General features: G+C 48.2%; 1 protein-coding gene across 7 annotated transcripts; it reads left to right on the forward strand.

The window, feature by feature from the left end:
* Nucleotides 1-509: 509 nt before the first annotated feature.
* Mefv (MEFV innate immunity regulator, pyrin) lies at nt 510-10,866 on the forward strand. Of its 7 annotated transcripts, none has more exons than XM_087573956.1 (10): nt 522-1,648; nt 3,023-3,961; nt 5,147-5,487; nt 5,824-5,919; nt 6,729-6,947; nt 7,346-7,368; nt 8,982-9,097; nt 9,269-9,561; nt 9,916-9,965; nt 10,046-10,866. In XM_087573956.1, exons 1-9 carry the CDS (start codon nt 1,372-1,374, stop codon nt 9,949-9,951), a joined length of 2,340 nt encoding a protein of 779 aa, XP_087430082.1. In that variant the 5' UTR covers nt 522-1,371; the 3' UTR covers nt 9,952-9,965; nt 10,046-10,866.
* Nucleotides 10,867-11,817: the final 951 nt, after the last annotated feature.

Here is an 11,817-nt window from a genome sequence, read left to right on the forward strand (position 1 = left end):
AGGTTACAGTGCATGGTCAAAGGAAGCCAAGACAGACAATAAAGCAAGAGCTTGAAGTAGAGATGGTGGAGGAACACTTATGGGCTGGCTCCTTGGCTCGAATTTTGGCTACCCCCACCCCCTCTCTTTCCTCTGTTTTTCCAAGACAGGGTTTCTCTATGTAACAGCCCTGACTGTTCTGGAACTCACTTTGTGGACCAGGTTGACCTTGAACTTGTAGAAATTCTCCTGCCTTTGTCTCCCAAGTGCTGGCATTAAAGGCGTGTGCATCTAGGGTCACCCGGCTTCTGTTACATTTCTTGTACATACCAACCGTACCTGTTTAGGATGGTATCACCCACAGTGGGCTGGGCGCTCAACCAAGAAAATGCTCCACATACACGCCTATGGGCCAATCTGATGGAGGCAGTTTTTCAGTTATGCCTACGGGCCAATCTGATGGAGGCGGTTTTTCAGTTATGCCTACAGGCCAATCTGATGGAGGCGGTTTTTCAGTTCAGGTTCCTCTTCCGGAACATGTCAGGTTGGCCGCTAACATCAGTTACCACAGATATCTAGGATGTTTAGAAAGGTAGATAATAACACTTTCCATTTATTATCAAATGATTGAGAAAAAAGTAAAGAAGGCTGCAGAAACTGTACCACAGAAGCATCTCAAGCACCCTAGGGAGAGCCTAGAGAATATGTGTCAAAGGGCACAGGGAAGAGCACCCTGACTCCCAGGGAGCAAGGGTCAAGTCAGCCGTGGGAACAGATGCATAAGAATTCTGGTGACAACCGTGGCCCTCACGTCCCCGTTTGAAGACTTTACGCTGCTGGATAGACCGGACATGAACCGGGCAGACTGGAAAGGTGTTGCAGTGCCTTTCTGGCTTCTGCTTTCTTGAGAAGGCCTGGGCAAAGCAGACAGTGTTCATTGCTGTCTGTTCCTTCACCTGCCATTGGCCCTGGAGGTGTATAAACCCCAAGAGTTGAAAGAGAGCCAACTCCACGAAAGATCATCGTTCTCCCTCTCTTCCACAGCCCAGGGTCCTGAGAGCAAGCAAGAGCACAAGAGCAGCAGGAGGGTCTGGCTCTCAATCCCAGAACCTCCCTAGAGTCTGTCCTGCCTTTTGTTCGACCAGGACTTAGGCTGGCACAGTGGAGATCTCCTCATTGGAAAAGGCTGGATCCTCAAAGAAAGCATGCAGCGGGCCAGACCTTGGACACGCCCTCATCGCTACTCTCAGTTCCCACCAAAGCCTATGTGCTTCCTGTGCCTTGTCCGTTATTTCACAAGCTGTTTCTTGCTTGTTCTGAAGTTGCAGGAGAGAAGTCTTCATTTTCTGTCAGAAGCCACGTAGCTGGCTGTAGTCCTTCCTGGCCTGCATCATGGCCAATACCCGTGTTGACCATCTGCTAAACACCCTGGAGGAGCTGCTGCCCTATGAACTAGAGAAATTCAAGTTTAAGTTGCACACCACCAGCCTGGAGAAGGGCCACTCTAGGATCCCCCTGAGCCTCGTGAAGATGGCCAGGCCAATAAAGCTGACCAGACTCCTGCTAACCTACTATGGGGAAGAATATGCTGTAAGGCTGACCCTGCAGATCCTGCGGGCCACCAACCAGCGCCAACTAGCAGAGGAGCTTCACAAGGCCACAGGCCCAGGTAAGTAAGCAGTTAAGTCTCTTCCCAGTGGAGGAGGGGAGGAATGCTCAGACACAAGCTCACTGGCTTAGGGGTTAGGAAGACCCTGTCTTCTGTAGCCTGAGCAGTACGAACCATCATGCCTCGTCCTTCTCTCTGGCTCTTGTAGTCCACTTAGTGAAGCTCTTAAGTTCCCAAAGACATTAACAATACAAACTGATATTCCAATTGTGGATGAGACTCAGGACAGGTGGCAAATGAACGGAGCAAAACCTTTTCAACTAATAAACATGCCCAGACTACCATCAGGTTAGCAGGAAGGGCTGGAGATTCAACCATCGTTACATATCTGAAAATCTCATTACCCACCTAATTTCAGTTTAGGGTTTTTCTTTAGCATACTTTACAAGGATATTTAAACATTCTTAACTTTTAATGAAAGGTTTCCTCAAATCAAAACATAGATTGTTAATTGTAGGTTATCTTTACTATGTAGACTTGGAAATTAACCTTTATCTGCCATTTCAATATCCGGAAATTGAAGGCAAGCTTGCTTGCTGTTTTTGTTTTTGTTATTTTTTTGGTTTTGGTTTTTAGACAGGGTCTCACTATATAGACCAAACTAGCTTCAAACTCAGAGATCCCCCTGCCTCTGGGTCCAGAGTGCTGAGGTTAGAAAGTGTACACCACCACACCTGTTCCAACTGGTTTTCAAGTACCTTCGTGACCTGAGGTTTTCTTCAGTCTGTGCAATGACTAAAAAAGATTCATTTCTACAAGTTCCTTTTTTTAATTAATTAATTTTGTGTGTGTGTATTTTGTCTGCATGTATGTAGATGCACCACTTGCAATCTTAAAGTCCACAAAAGCCAGAAGAGGGAATCAGATGAGTTACAGATGGCTGTGAGCCACCATGTGGATGCTGGGAACTGAATCTGGGGGCTCTAGAGGAGCCTCTGATGCTCTGAACTTCTGAGCCGTCTCTCTGTCTCTCCAGGCTCCAATTTTAACTTTATTTTGGTTATGTACTTGTGTCTGTCTGCATATGTAAGTGAGTGTTAGCATGCCCTGGCATATAGGTCAGGGAACAACTTGAAGGAATTGATTCTCTCTTTCCTTTGTGGGTTCTGGAGGTCAAACTCAATTTGTCGAGCTTGTTGGGAAGGGCCTTTACTTACGGAGCTGGTCTGCTGCCATCATTTTCTGTTTGCTTTGTTTTATAAGTCAAATTTTACAGCCATAGTCATGCGTACATCCGTACAGCAGTCCTCTGCTGCTGTCTAGAATGTTCAGCTCTTTGCTTTTAGTAACTTCTAAGGGATTCCTCTCTTCCTTCCTCCAACCCCAGTCTTGAATACGGCATGGCTTCATGACTGTATCCGATTGTCTTTCTAGAACATTTGACTGAAGAAAATGGAGTTGGCGGTTCTGTGCAGTCTTCTGCAGAGAATAAGGACAAGGGTGTGAAGGGATCAGATGTCCCTGGAGAGGATGAGGCACAGCAGAACGATGATGAATCAGACATCCTGCCACCCATCCAGGCAGAAGTGGGGAAGGGGCCCCAGAAGAAATCACTGGCCAAAAGGAAGGATCAGAGGGGCCCTGAGAGCCTGGACTCACAGACCAAGCCAGGGGCCAGGAGTGCAGCACCACTCTATAGGAGAACCCTGGTGACCCAGTCCCCAGGGGACAAGGAGAACAGAGCGGGTGCTCAGCTCCGCAGGAATGCCAGCTCTGCAGGGAGGCTGCAAGGACTCTACAGCAATGTCCCAGGGAGGAGAGAGATCAAGAAGGCTGAAGTGTATTTGCCTTCAGGAAAGAAGCGACCCAGGAGTCTTGAAATTACCACTTACTCAAAAGAAGGAGAACCCCCAAATTCAGAAGCTCTTCCGACTCAAGAGGAAACAAGAAATGGCAGTCTCATTCGTACGAGAACAGCCACCCTGAATGGAAGGACTACGGGGACTCTGGAAAAGGGTGTAGGGATTCCAGAACATTCCATGATGCTGGATGAAGAAACATCCAGAAACATGTCTTCCAAAATATCGTTGACTAGGGAGAAGAGATGCACTGCGTCATGGACAGAAAATGGAAACGGGGGTCCAGAAACCCCAGAGACCTTGGGAGAGACAGTCAGCAGCATACTCTGTGACTCCTGCAGTCCAAAAGTGCTGCTGTCATTAGGTGAAAAACTGGCCCAGACTCCAGAAGACCCAGCATCTTTAGGACAGGCAGCTTCTAAAGGTATCCTCCCCCAGCGCTCCAGAAAACGCGATGCAGGCCCAGAAAAATGCACATTTACACATCTTGCACAACAAGTTGCATCAAACTTCGGTTAGTGCTGGACCCGCTGAAGTTCCTGTATAGAGAGGCACAGGCTGGGCTAAGAATCTAGAAAGGAATTGGTTACAATGTTGCTTTCCCACGGGGACCCAACAGGGTAATCTTGGGCTAGAGACGCCACTAATCACCTTTCTCTGGGCAGGGAGAGATGTTGACCAAAACTCTCTTACTGGGAAATTAGTCATCAGGATTATGTTTGTCTGTGAGAGACAGAAACCACCAGCTTAGGTGCACAACACAGAAGCTTGTTCCTCTTTTACACAAATGGGACCGCAACTAAGACTTCTGCTGAGCTGAGCTGTTTTTCTGCCTCAGTTTTTTTTTTTTTTTCTTCTTAAATTTATAACGTCGCCTGGTTCCACTCACAAGTATGGAAGGATAAAAGGGATGTCAATGGGGACATCATGATACAGAGAAGGCTTTTAAAAGTTTCTAGAAGCTGTCTGTCCTCGCTCACTTCCCTTTGACTAGAATTTGATCAAATGACTTCTGGTAACAGCACCGGAGGCTGAAAATAGTTCCTTGTAGGGCACTATGACTTTTGCCTGTGAGCCAAATTCCTGAGCCAGGGAGGGAGAAGGAAGGGAGAGCTAATGGAGTGTGTGTTTCTATTTCTTCTGTGTCTCCTGTCATTTCTGATGTGTAGAGACACAGTCCGCAGCCTTGGAGCAGAACTTTCAGAATTGTTCTGTCCCCCGCTTTGCTTTTATTATGATTCTTGAATGGGAGCAGAGGATTTAGCCAGCACACAGGTTTGTTTTTTTGGTAGGAGTGAGGATCTGTCTGTCAATGAATGTGATCAGCCCCAGGAGCTCTGCCTTGAGTTGTGGGCAATCTGTGATAGTTTGATATAGGAAAGCAAATGCTATCAGCAAGTTTTGCTTTCTTTCACATGACCCATTAGATCTGTGTCTTTGCAAGGGGAAAGTATAGGGTTTGTACTAAAGGGCCACCGGTATCTCACAGAATAAATGCCCCAGGATGCCGGGCTGGAAAAGCAGAAAGTTTTGCTCGCAGCCTCAGTAACCTGCTGACAATCTTGTTTGGATGGAAGTCAGAGAAAAGCATGCTGGGAAGTAGCCAGATCTGAGAATATTGGCACCCTATGAACAATTGCTCTCTTGTAAAAATCTTGGGTATGCCACTGAGGAGATTTTTCCACTTCTGTGTCTCCAGGAAGGTCACGGGACAAGGTTGCATGCCCTCTTTGCCACACCCAAGGAGAACTGCCTGCTAAGGCCTGTGTGCAAAGTTCCTGTAGCTGCTCGGTTGCTCCTGGGGACCCCAAGGCCTCAGGCAGACACTCCATATGCTTCCAGTGCCAAAGCTCGCGTGCAGGAAAGAGCTGTGAAGCCCAGAGCCCCCAGTTCCTACCACAGTGCCCACGTCACATGAAGCAGGTGCAGCTGCTCTTCTGTGAGGACCACAGGGAGCCCATCTGCCTCATCTGCAGGCTGAGCCAGGAGCATCAAGGACATCGAGTGCGCCCCATAGAGGAGGCTGCACTACAGTACAAGGTAAGGTGTTCGTTGCCTGGCCCCATCTCTCCCTGGGAATTGGACACTTGGGCTTTGTGTTCTTTATCCAACCCCTCTGGGGTGTGGGTGCATTAGTCAAGATTCCTGGGCTGTAAATGATCAAAACAAGATAAACTGGGACAGCAAAGAAGGAAGAAACCCTTCCCCGACTCCCCGTCCCCAATCTCTTGCTTTCAATTGCAGCTCCCCTCGCTTCAATTGCAGCTCCCCTCGCCTGGGCTCTGCTGCTAGTAGCCGAGTCTTTCCTCTAGAATTGATACAGGTTAAAAATGGCAAGAGTCAAGTGCGAGCACCTTAACCAGTACTTTTCTCCAGGAGCAGATCCGGAAGCAGTTGGAGCGCCTGCGGGAGATGAGGGGATATGTGGAGGAGCACAAGCTTCCGGCAGACAAGAAAGCAGAGGACTTCCTGGTGAGGCCCTGGGCCAGTCCTTGCCTGTTCACAGCCCCCCACGCCCCCCGCAGAAACTGGGGTCTGAGAGTGAAGCCTGGTTTCTTAGAATCTGTTCCCACTCACAGGGCAACAGGGATGGTCACCTGTTGTTGAGTATCAGTAGTGATGGTAGGAAGGCCTAAGGCAAGCTCATTCTTGTAGCTCCCTGGCAGGGAGGAGGGATATCTTAAGTAGTTAAACTTTAAATTGCTGTGAAGAGACACCCTGACCAAGGCAACTTACGACAGAAAGCATTTAATTGGTGGCTTATGGTTCTAGAAGGTTAGAGTCCATGACCATCATGGCTGGAAGCATGGCATCAGGCAGGCAGGCTTGATGCTGAAGCAGTAATTGAGAGCTTACAGCTAATCTAAATGCATTAGGCCAAGAGAGAGGGGGATAGGGAGAGTAGAAAGAGACAGAGACAGAGACAGACAGAGAGAGACAGAGACAGTCAGAGAGACAGGGGAAACAGAGATGGGAAGAGACAAAGAAAATTGAAAATGGCATGGGCTTCTGAAACCTCAAAGCTCAACCTCAGTGACACACCTCTCCCCAAGGCCACGCCTCCTCTAACAAGGCCACACCTCCTAATCCTTCCCAAACAGTTCCACCAACTGTGGACCAAACATTCAAATATATGAGCCTTATAGGAGCCATTCTCGTTCAAACTTCACACCGAGAGAACCCGCCTCTCATCTATCAGATGAACTTGGAGGGCACCCCTAGATACATACTCCCAAGCCCACAGCACACACCCATACATCTCCCAATTCTATGTTCCCCAGAAACAAACAGAAACTCAGAAACAGAGGATATCATGTCCGCTTGAGAAGCTATTCCAATTCCTGGAGCAGCAAGAGCAACTCTTTGTGACCTGGCTGCAGGAGCTAGTCCAGACCATCGGCAAGGTCCGAGAGACATACTACACCCAGGTTTCCCTACTGGATAAGCTGATTGGAGAACTAGAGGCCAAGCAAGACCAGCCAGAGTGGGAGCTTATGCAGGTCAGTGTGAGTGTACCTGTCCTTGCCTGCTGTGAACACTGGCATGACTCGGGCTCTTACTACCCCTACTCCTCTCAAGCCAGGAAGTAGTGCCATTAAGGCCTGGAATGGGACTTGATTTCAATGACCCACAGTGTCTCTTGGGCTCGTGCCTCTTTGATGAGGTCTCTCAGAAGCCCAGAACACCTAGCACCATCCAAGAAAAGACCAGAAGAACGTGAGGGTGGTTGCACTGTGGGGTCAAGCAAGGCTTCCATCCTTGTGATTAGAATTACCATGAAGGAGAAATGAGCCTGTTTACTGGCGCCCTAGGACTGGGAGTCAGAGAGCAGTTTGCATCCAGGGAGTCACAACTCTTGGAGACTGTTAATGGAGATCTTCCCTTTTTTCTCTCCTAGGACATTGGAGCCACCTTGCACAGGTGCAGAGAGATCCCATGGTATCCCCTTGGGTGTCTAGCAGAAAGCATTTGGATGATACAGTCTTAGGAAGGAGCTGGGTCTGTAACCCAGAGCTCTGTTTCCTGAAGCTTCCTGAGGCCATCATTCCTGGATTTGTGTGGGAAGAACAAAATGGGAGTCTGACCAAGTGGGGGTGGGGAGGGCAGGAATGGATTACTGGGAAGAAAGAACGTACCCCAGTCCTGCCTAACCCAAGTGGTGCTTCCCTAAGAAACCTCTCGGATGGATGTTTTTTGTTTCGTGACAGGGTTCCCAGAACTGCCTCTAATCTCAAGCACTTTGGGAAGAGGGGTGTCCCTGGGGGTTGATTTGAAAGTGGGTGAAGCCAAGCAGGCAGGGGAAGAGAAAGGTGAGCTAGAAAAGGCTACATCCCAGAGTCACTTAGGAACTTTACAAAATCCTGGTTTCCAGGCCTCAGCCACAGTGACTAAATCCCAGTCCCGAGGCTGGGAGTTGGGGGTTAGTGGGATTTAAAAATGATTTTCCCACTAAAATATGCAGATCATAAAGTCTCAATTATTTTATGCCTGCAGTGCACTAATGCTAATACATCTGTGTTGGCGTGCACCTGCTTGCACCATCTAACTCCATAACCTTTTTGTCTTCCCACACAAGAACTCTGTACCCTTGAACACTAACTCCTCATCCTCCCTCCCCTGTCTCCTGGCAACCACCAGTCTGGTTTTCCTTGCTTATTAGGTTGACTGTTCTAAACACCCCATGTCGTCAGAACCATGCGAGTTGTCCCTTAGCCTTCAGCTTGCTTTCATGCCACACGTTTTCACAGCTCATTCGTGCTGTAACTGCGTCAGAATTCCACTCTATTTAACTGCCAAGAGACTCCCCTTTGGATGCAGCTACCACAGAGTATTTGTTGATGGACATTTGGACTGTTTCTGCCTTTGGGCTATTGGGAGCAGTGTTTTTATGTGCACAGTACAAGTGCTGCTCCAGACTCTGCCTTTAGTTTCTCAGATTTTTGCACCTACTGTATTTCCGCCCCATCGAGAGATTTTTAAGGAACTTGCACATTATTTCCAGTGGTATATGTGTCATTTTATATCCCCTCCCGAGGTGCTCATTTCTCCACCTCTTTGTTATCAACTTATAACTTCCCCTTACTGTTTTTCATTGCTGTTATAATAGCCACTCTAATGGGAGTGAATTGGCATTCGTTGTTCTTTTTTTTCCCTTTCAATAGAAGTAGTAAAGTATAATTCATTTGACACAGAGAACTCTGACAGCAAGACTTACTCAGTTTTTTTTCTTTTCTTTTCTTTTTTTCGGAGCTGGGGACCGAACCCAGGGCCTTGGGCTTGCTAGGCAAGCGTTCTACCACTGAGCTAAATCCCCAACCCCGACTAACTCAGTTTTAAGGCTGCCATTTAAACTCACTGTGATCTTTATAGCAGTAGTTCAAAGATGCCCAGTGTGCAGCTGAAGGTGAGGACCAGTGTCAGAGTTTTGAGTCTAGGAAAGACTTCTTGGCGTCACCTGAGCCGGGACAGTCTGTCACCTCATGGGGCTGCAGACGACATCTTGTCCTCTCTGGCTGACAATCTCTTGTCTCTAGGGCTGAGACGATGACTGCCTCTGAGCTGTTGGGCATTCCTCCAGGCGTTAAAGAAAAACTGCACCTGCTCTACCAGAAATCAAAGTCCGCCGAGAAGAATATGCAGCGTTTCTCAGGTCAGCGAGCTCGGAGGAAGGTGGAAAGTACCCGCTCGTTTCCTCCTTGGGGTTCAGGCAGCTCAGATTCACTTCCCCACCAACAAATCGTTTCTGACCCCGCCTCCAGCTTCTTTCTGTTCTAACTCGTTCACTCACTCAGTTTCTTCCATTCTCCTTCCTCTATTTTAGAAATGCTGGGCTCCGAAATGGCATTCAGCGCTTCAGATGTAGCAACACGGGAAGGGTGCAGGCCTAGCACAACCAAGGCCCAGGCCTTGATCCCCACCGTTCACCTAAAGTGTGATGGTGCACACACACAGGATTTCGATGTAATACTTTGCGCAGAGCTGGAAGCTGGAGGATCAGAACCTCAAGATTACCTTCATCCGTCGTCAGCTCAAGACACACCTGAGCTACACGAGATCCATTCTCAGAACAACAAAAGAAAATTTAAATCTTTCCTGAAGTGGAAACCTTCCTTCGTAAGTATGGTGGTAACGAGCTCATCAAGGGTTTTTGTAATTATCCTTTATCTGTTGCTCTGGGGAATGATTCAGAAGGTGGAGGGGTGGGGATACACCTAGAACTGAAGCATAAAACAGGTCATAAAGGGCTTCACAGCTCTGCTTGGTCCCACTGTGTTTGCCTTGTTGATCGAAGTAACAGCTTCAGTGTTTAGGGTGCCTGGGAGATCTTGGCTGATGACTAACATAGGCTTCAGAGCCCTAAGAAGGAGAGTCCTCATCTTTCCTTGTGGGGAGAGTATAATTCAGACCTCCTGAATGGACATACTTAAAACTTTATTCCACCTTTCTTTCCCCCCTCCCCCTCTGTAGTCCAGAACCGACAGGTGCTTAAGAACATGCTGGTAAATGCCTAAATCAAGGCAAGTACTGGCTTTGGTACACCGGGTCCCTGTATGTTCCTGTCCCCTACCGCAATCTCAGTAAACTCCCTCTTCCTTAGATTGGGAGCGCCTTGGGAGAAGCCCACACATCCCCATCCCAGCTAGGTCTTCTTCTTCCTGCAGTTGTCGTGACTGGGACCTAGCAGCTGTTCACCCCAGCCTCATCTTCTGTGGTGATACGAAGAGTGCACGGACCTGCTGCCTGACACTCTCCAGAGGTTCTAAAGTTACATCACCATGCTGGGGACTACTCCTGTCTTGGACTCCAGCGGCTGTCACTGGGAGGTGGAGTATGGAGACAAGACAGTTCAGAGTCCCAGGAACTTGCAACGCTCTGGCGAGCAGGAAGGGGACTATAACTCAGTGGAGAATGGCTCCTGGTGGTAATAATAGCAACGCAACAGGAAGGCACATTTCTCCAGCCTGTGAATGAGGGTGGCCCCAAGCAGGCGGGCAGCTTTCTAGACTACACAGCTAGGAGCAACATGACATGTACCTGGCCTCTGGCTTCTCCCCTCCAGTTCCTGTCAACCTGCCTTTAACCCTGGGGACATGAAGAACAACATAGCTCTTTGGACCCTCAGTCCTGCCAGTGACCAGATACTTCACCGAGCGCCCAACACTGTGCCAACATTCTGGCTTATGCCTCACATTCATGCACTCGGAAGTCATTAAAAAGGTGTCAGCTGGTGCAAGGAATGGAATGAATAGGAAGATAATAAACTGAGAGGCTGAGGCAGGATGGTACCCGTGAGTTTGAGTCTAACTGGATGGATTCGGGTTACTCTGACTGGGGTCCAGCCGTCAAAAAGAAAAAACAATATTGTACTTGTATTATTTAGTACTATTATTGCTGTAATAAAATATTCTGACAAAGCAACTGGGGGAGGAGGCATTTATTCTGATTCATAGTTGAAGGGTTAGAGCATCCTGGCAGAGGGCCACATGGCAGGCACGTGAGGCAGATGACCACATTGCATCTGCCATCAAGAGGCAGAGAGTGACGGCCTTCAAAAGCCTGTCTTTTCCCTTCACTATGCCGTCTAGGACTCAAGCCTAGGGAATGTTGCCACCCACATTTATAGGGTAGATCTTCCCTCCTCGACCAACCTACTCAAGGTACACTCTCACACACATGCCCAGGCACTTGTCCCATGCGTGACACTAAATCCTGATGAGTTGACAACATTAGCCAACACAGTATGCAAGAAGCACAGTAAACCCTAGCAGAGGAACTCTGATACTGTCGATCAAAGGCAAAGGGGCCGTCCACCGCAACGGCATCCCGTGGCGGTGAGAAGAGGAAGTGCGTGGCTGTTTCACAACACAGCCAGAATTGGTACTCTCAGACGTTCTTGAGACAGAGGAGCCATTCCATGTTCCTTCCCCAGGGAAGAATATGCCCATCATTCTGTCTGCCCTGGTCTTGAGGACACATAAAACCTACAGAGAAGAAAAGTAAGCAGACTCCCAAGAGGAGCATGCTCTCCTTGCTTCGTTTGTTTTCTTAAGGAAGCATCTTTCTGGCTTTAAAGGTGATGTCTTTACAGGAACCAGCACATTTAAGCTTCCGTATCATGTACTGTATTTCCAATGCTCTCCCTCCCACCTCCAGGCCCAACCGTGGTCCAGAGACCCTTACATTCTACTAGATCTCAGACCTGAAGAGAATTACGTATCCGTTTCCTTTCGGGCAGTCTGCTGCTATTCCTATTATTATAAAATACCCTTTTGCAACTTGTCTTTTAATTTATTCTATTTGTTGTCTTGTGTCATACTACATTAACATCTAGTGATTTAGACATAACTATGAAGGCAGGCTGTACATATT

Source organism: Rattus norvegicus, chromosome 10 (assembly GCF_021556685.1).
Source record: "Rattus norvegicus strain SHRSP/BbbUtx chromosome 10, alternate assembly SHRSP_T2T, whole genome shotgun sequence".
Taxonomy (NCBI): Eukaryota; Metazoa; Chordata; class Mammalia; order Rodentia; family Muridae; genus Rattus; species Rattus norvegicus.

Excerpts from the sequence above, each read along its gene's own strand:
- Mefv (XM_087573956.1), top strand. The coding sequence starts at position 1,372 with ATGGCCAATACCCGTGTTGACCATCTGCTAAACACCCTGGAGGAGCTG. Across the intron at positions 1,649-3,022 it reads TCACAAGGCCACAGGCCCAG|AACATTTGACTGAAGAAAAT; the intron begins GTAAGTAAGCAG and ends TTGTCTTTCTAG. Across the intron at positions 9,562-9,915 it reads TGAAGTGGAAACCTTCCTTC|TCCAGAACCGACAGGTGCTT; the intron begins GTAAGTATGGTG and ends CCCCCTCTGTAG.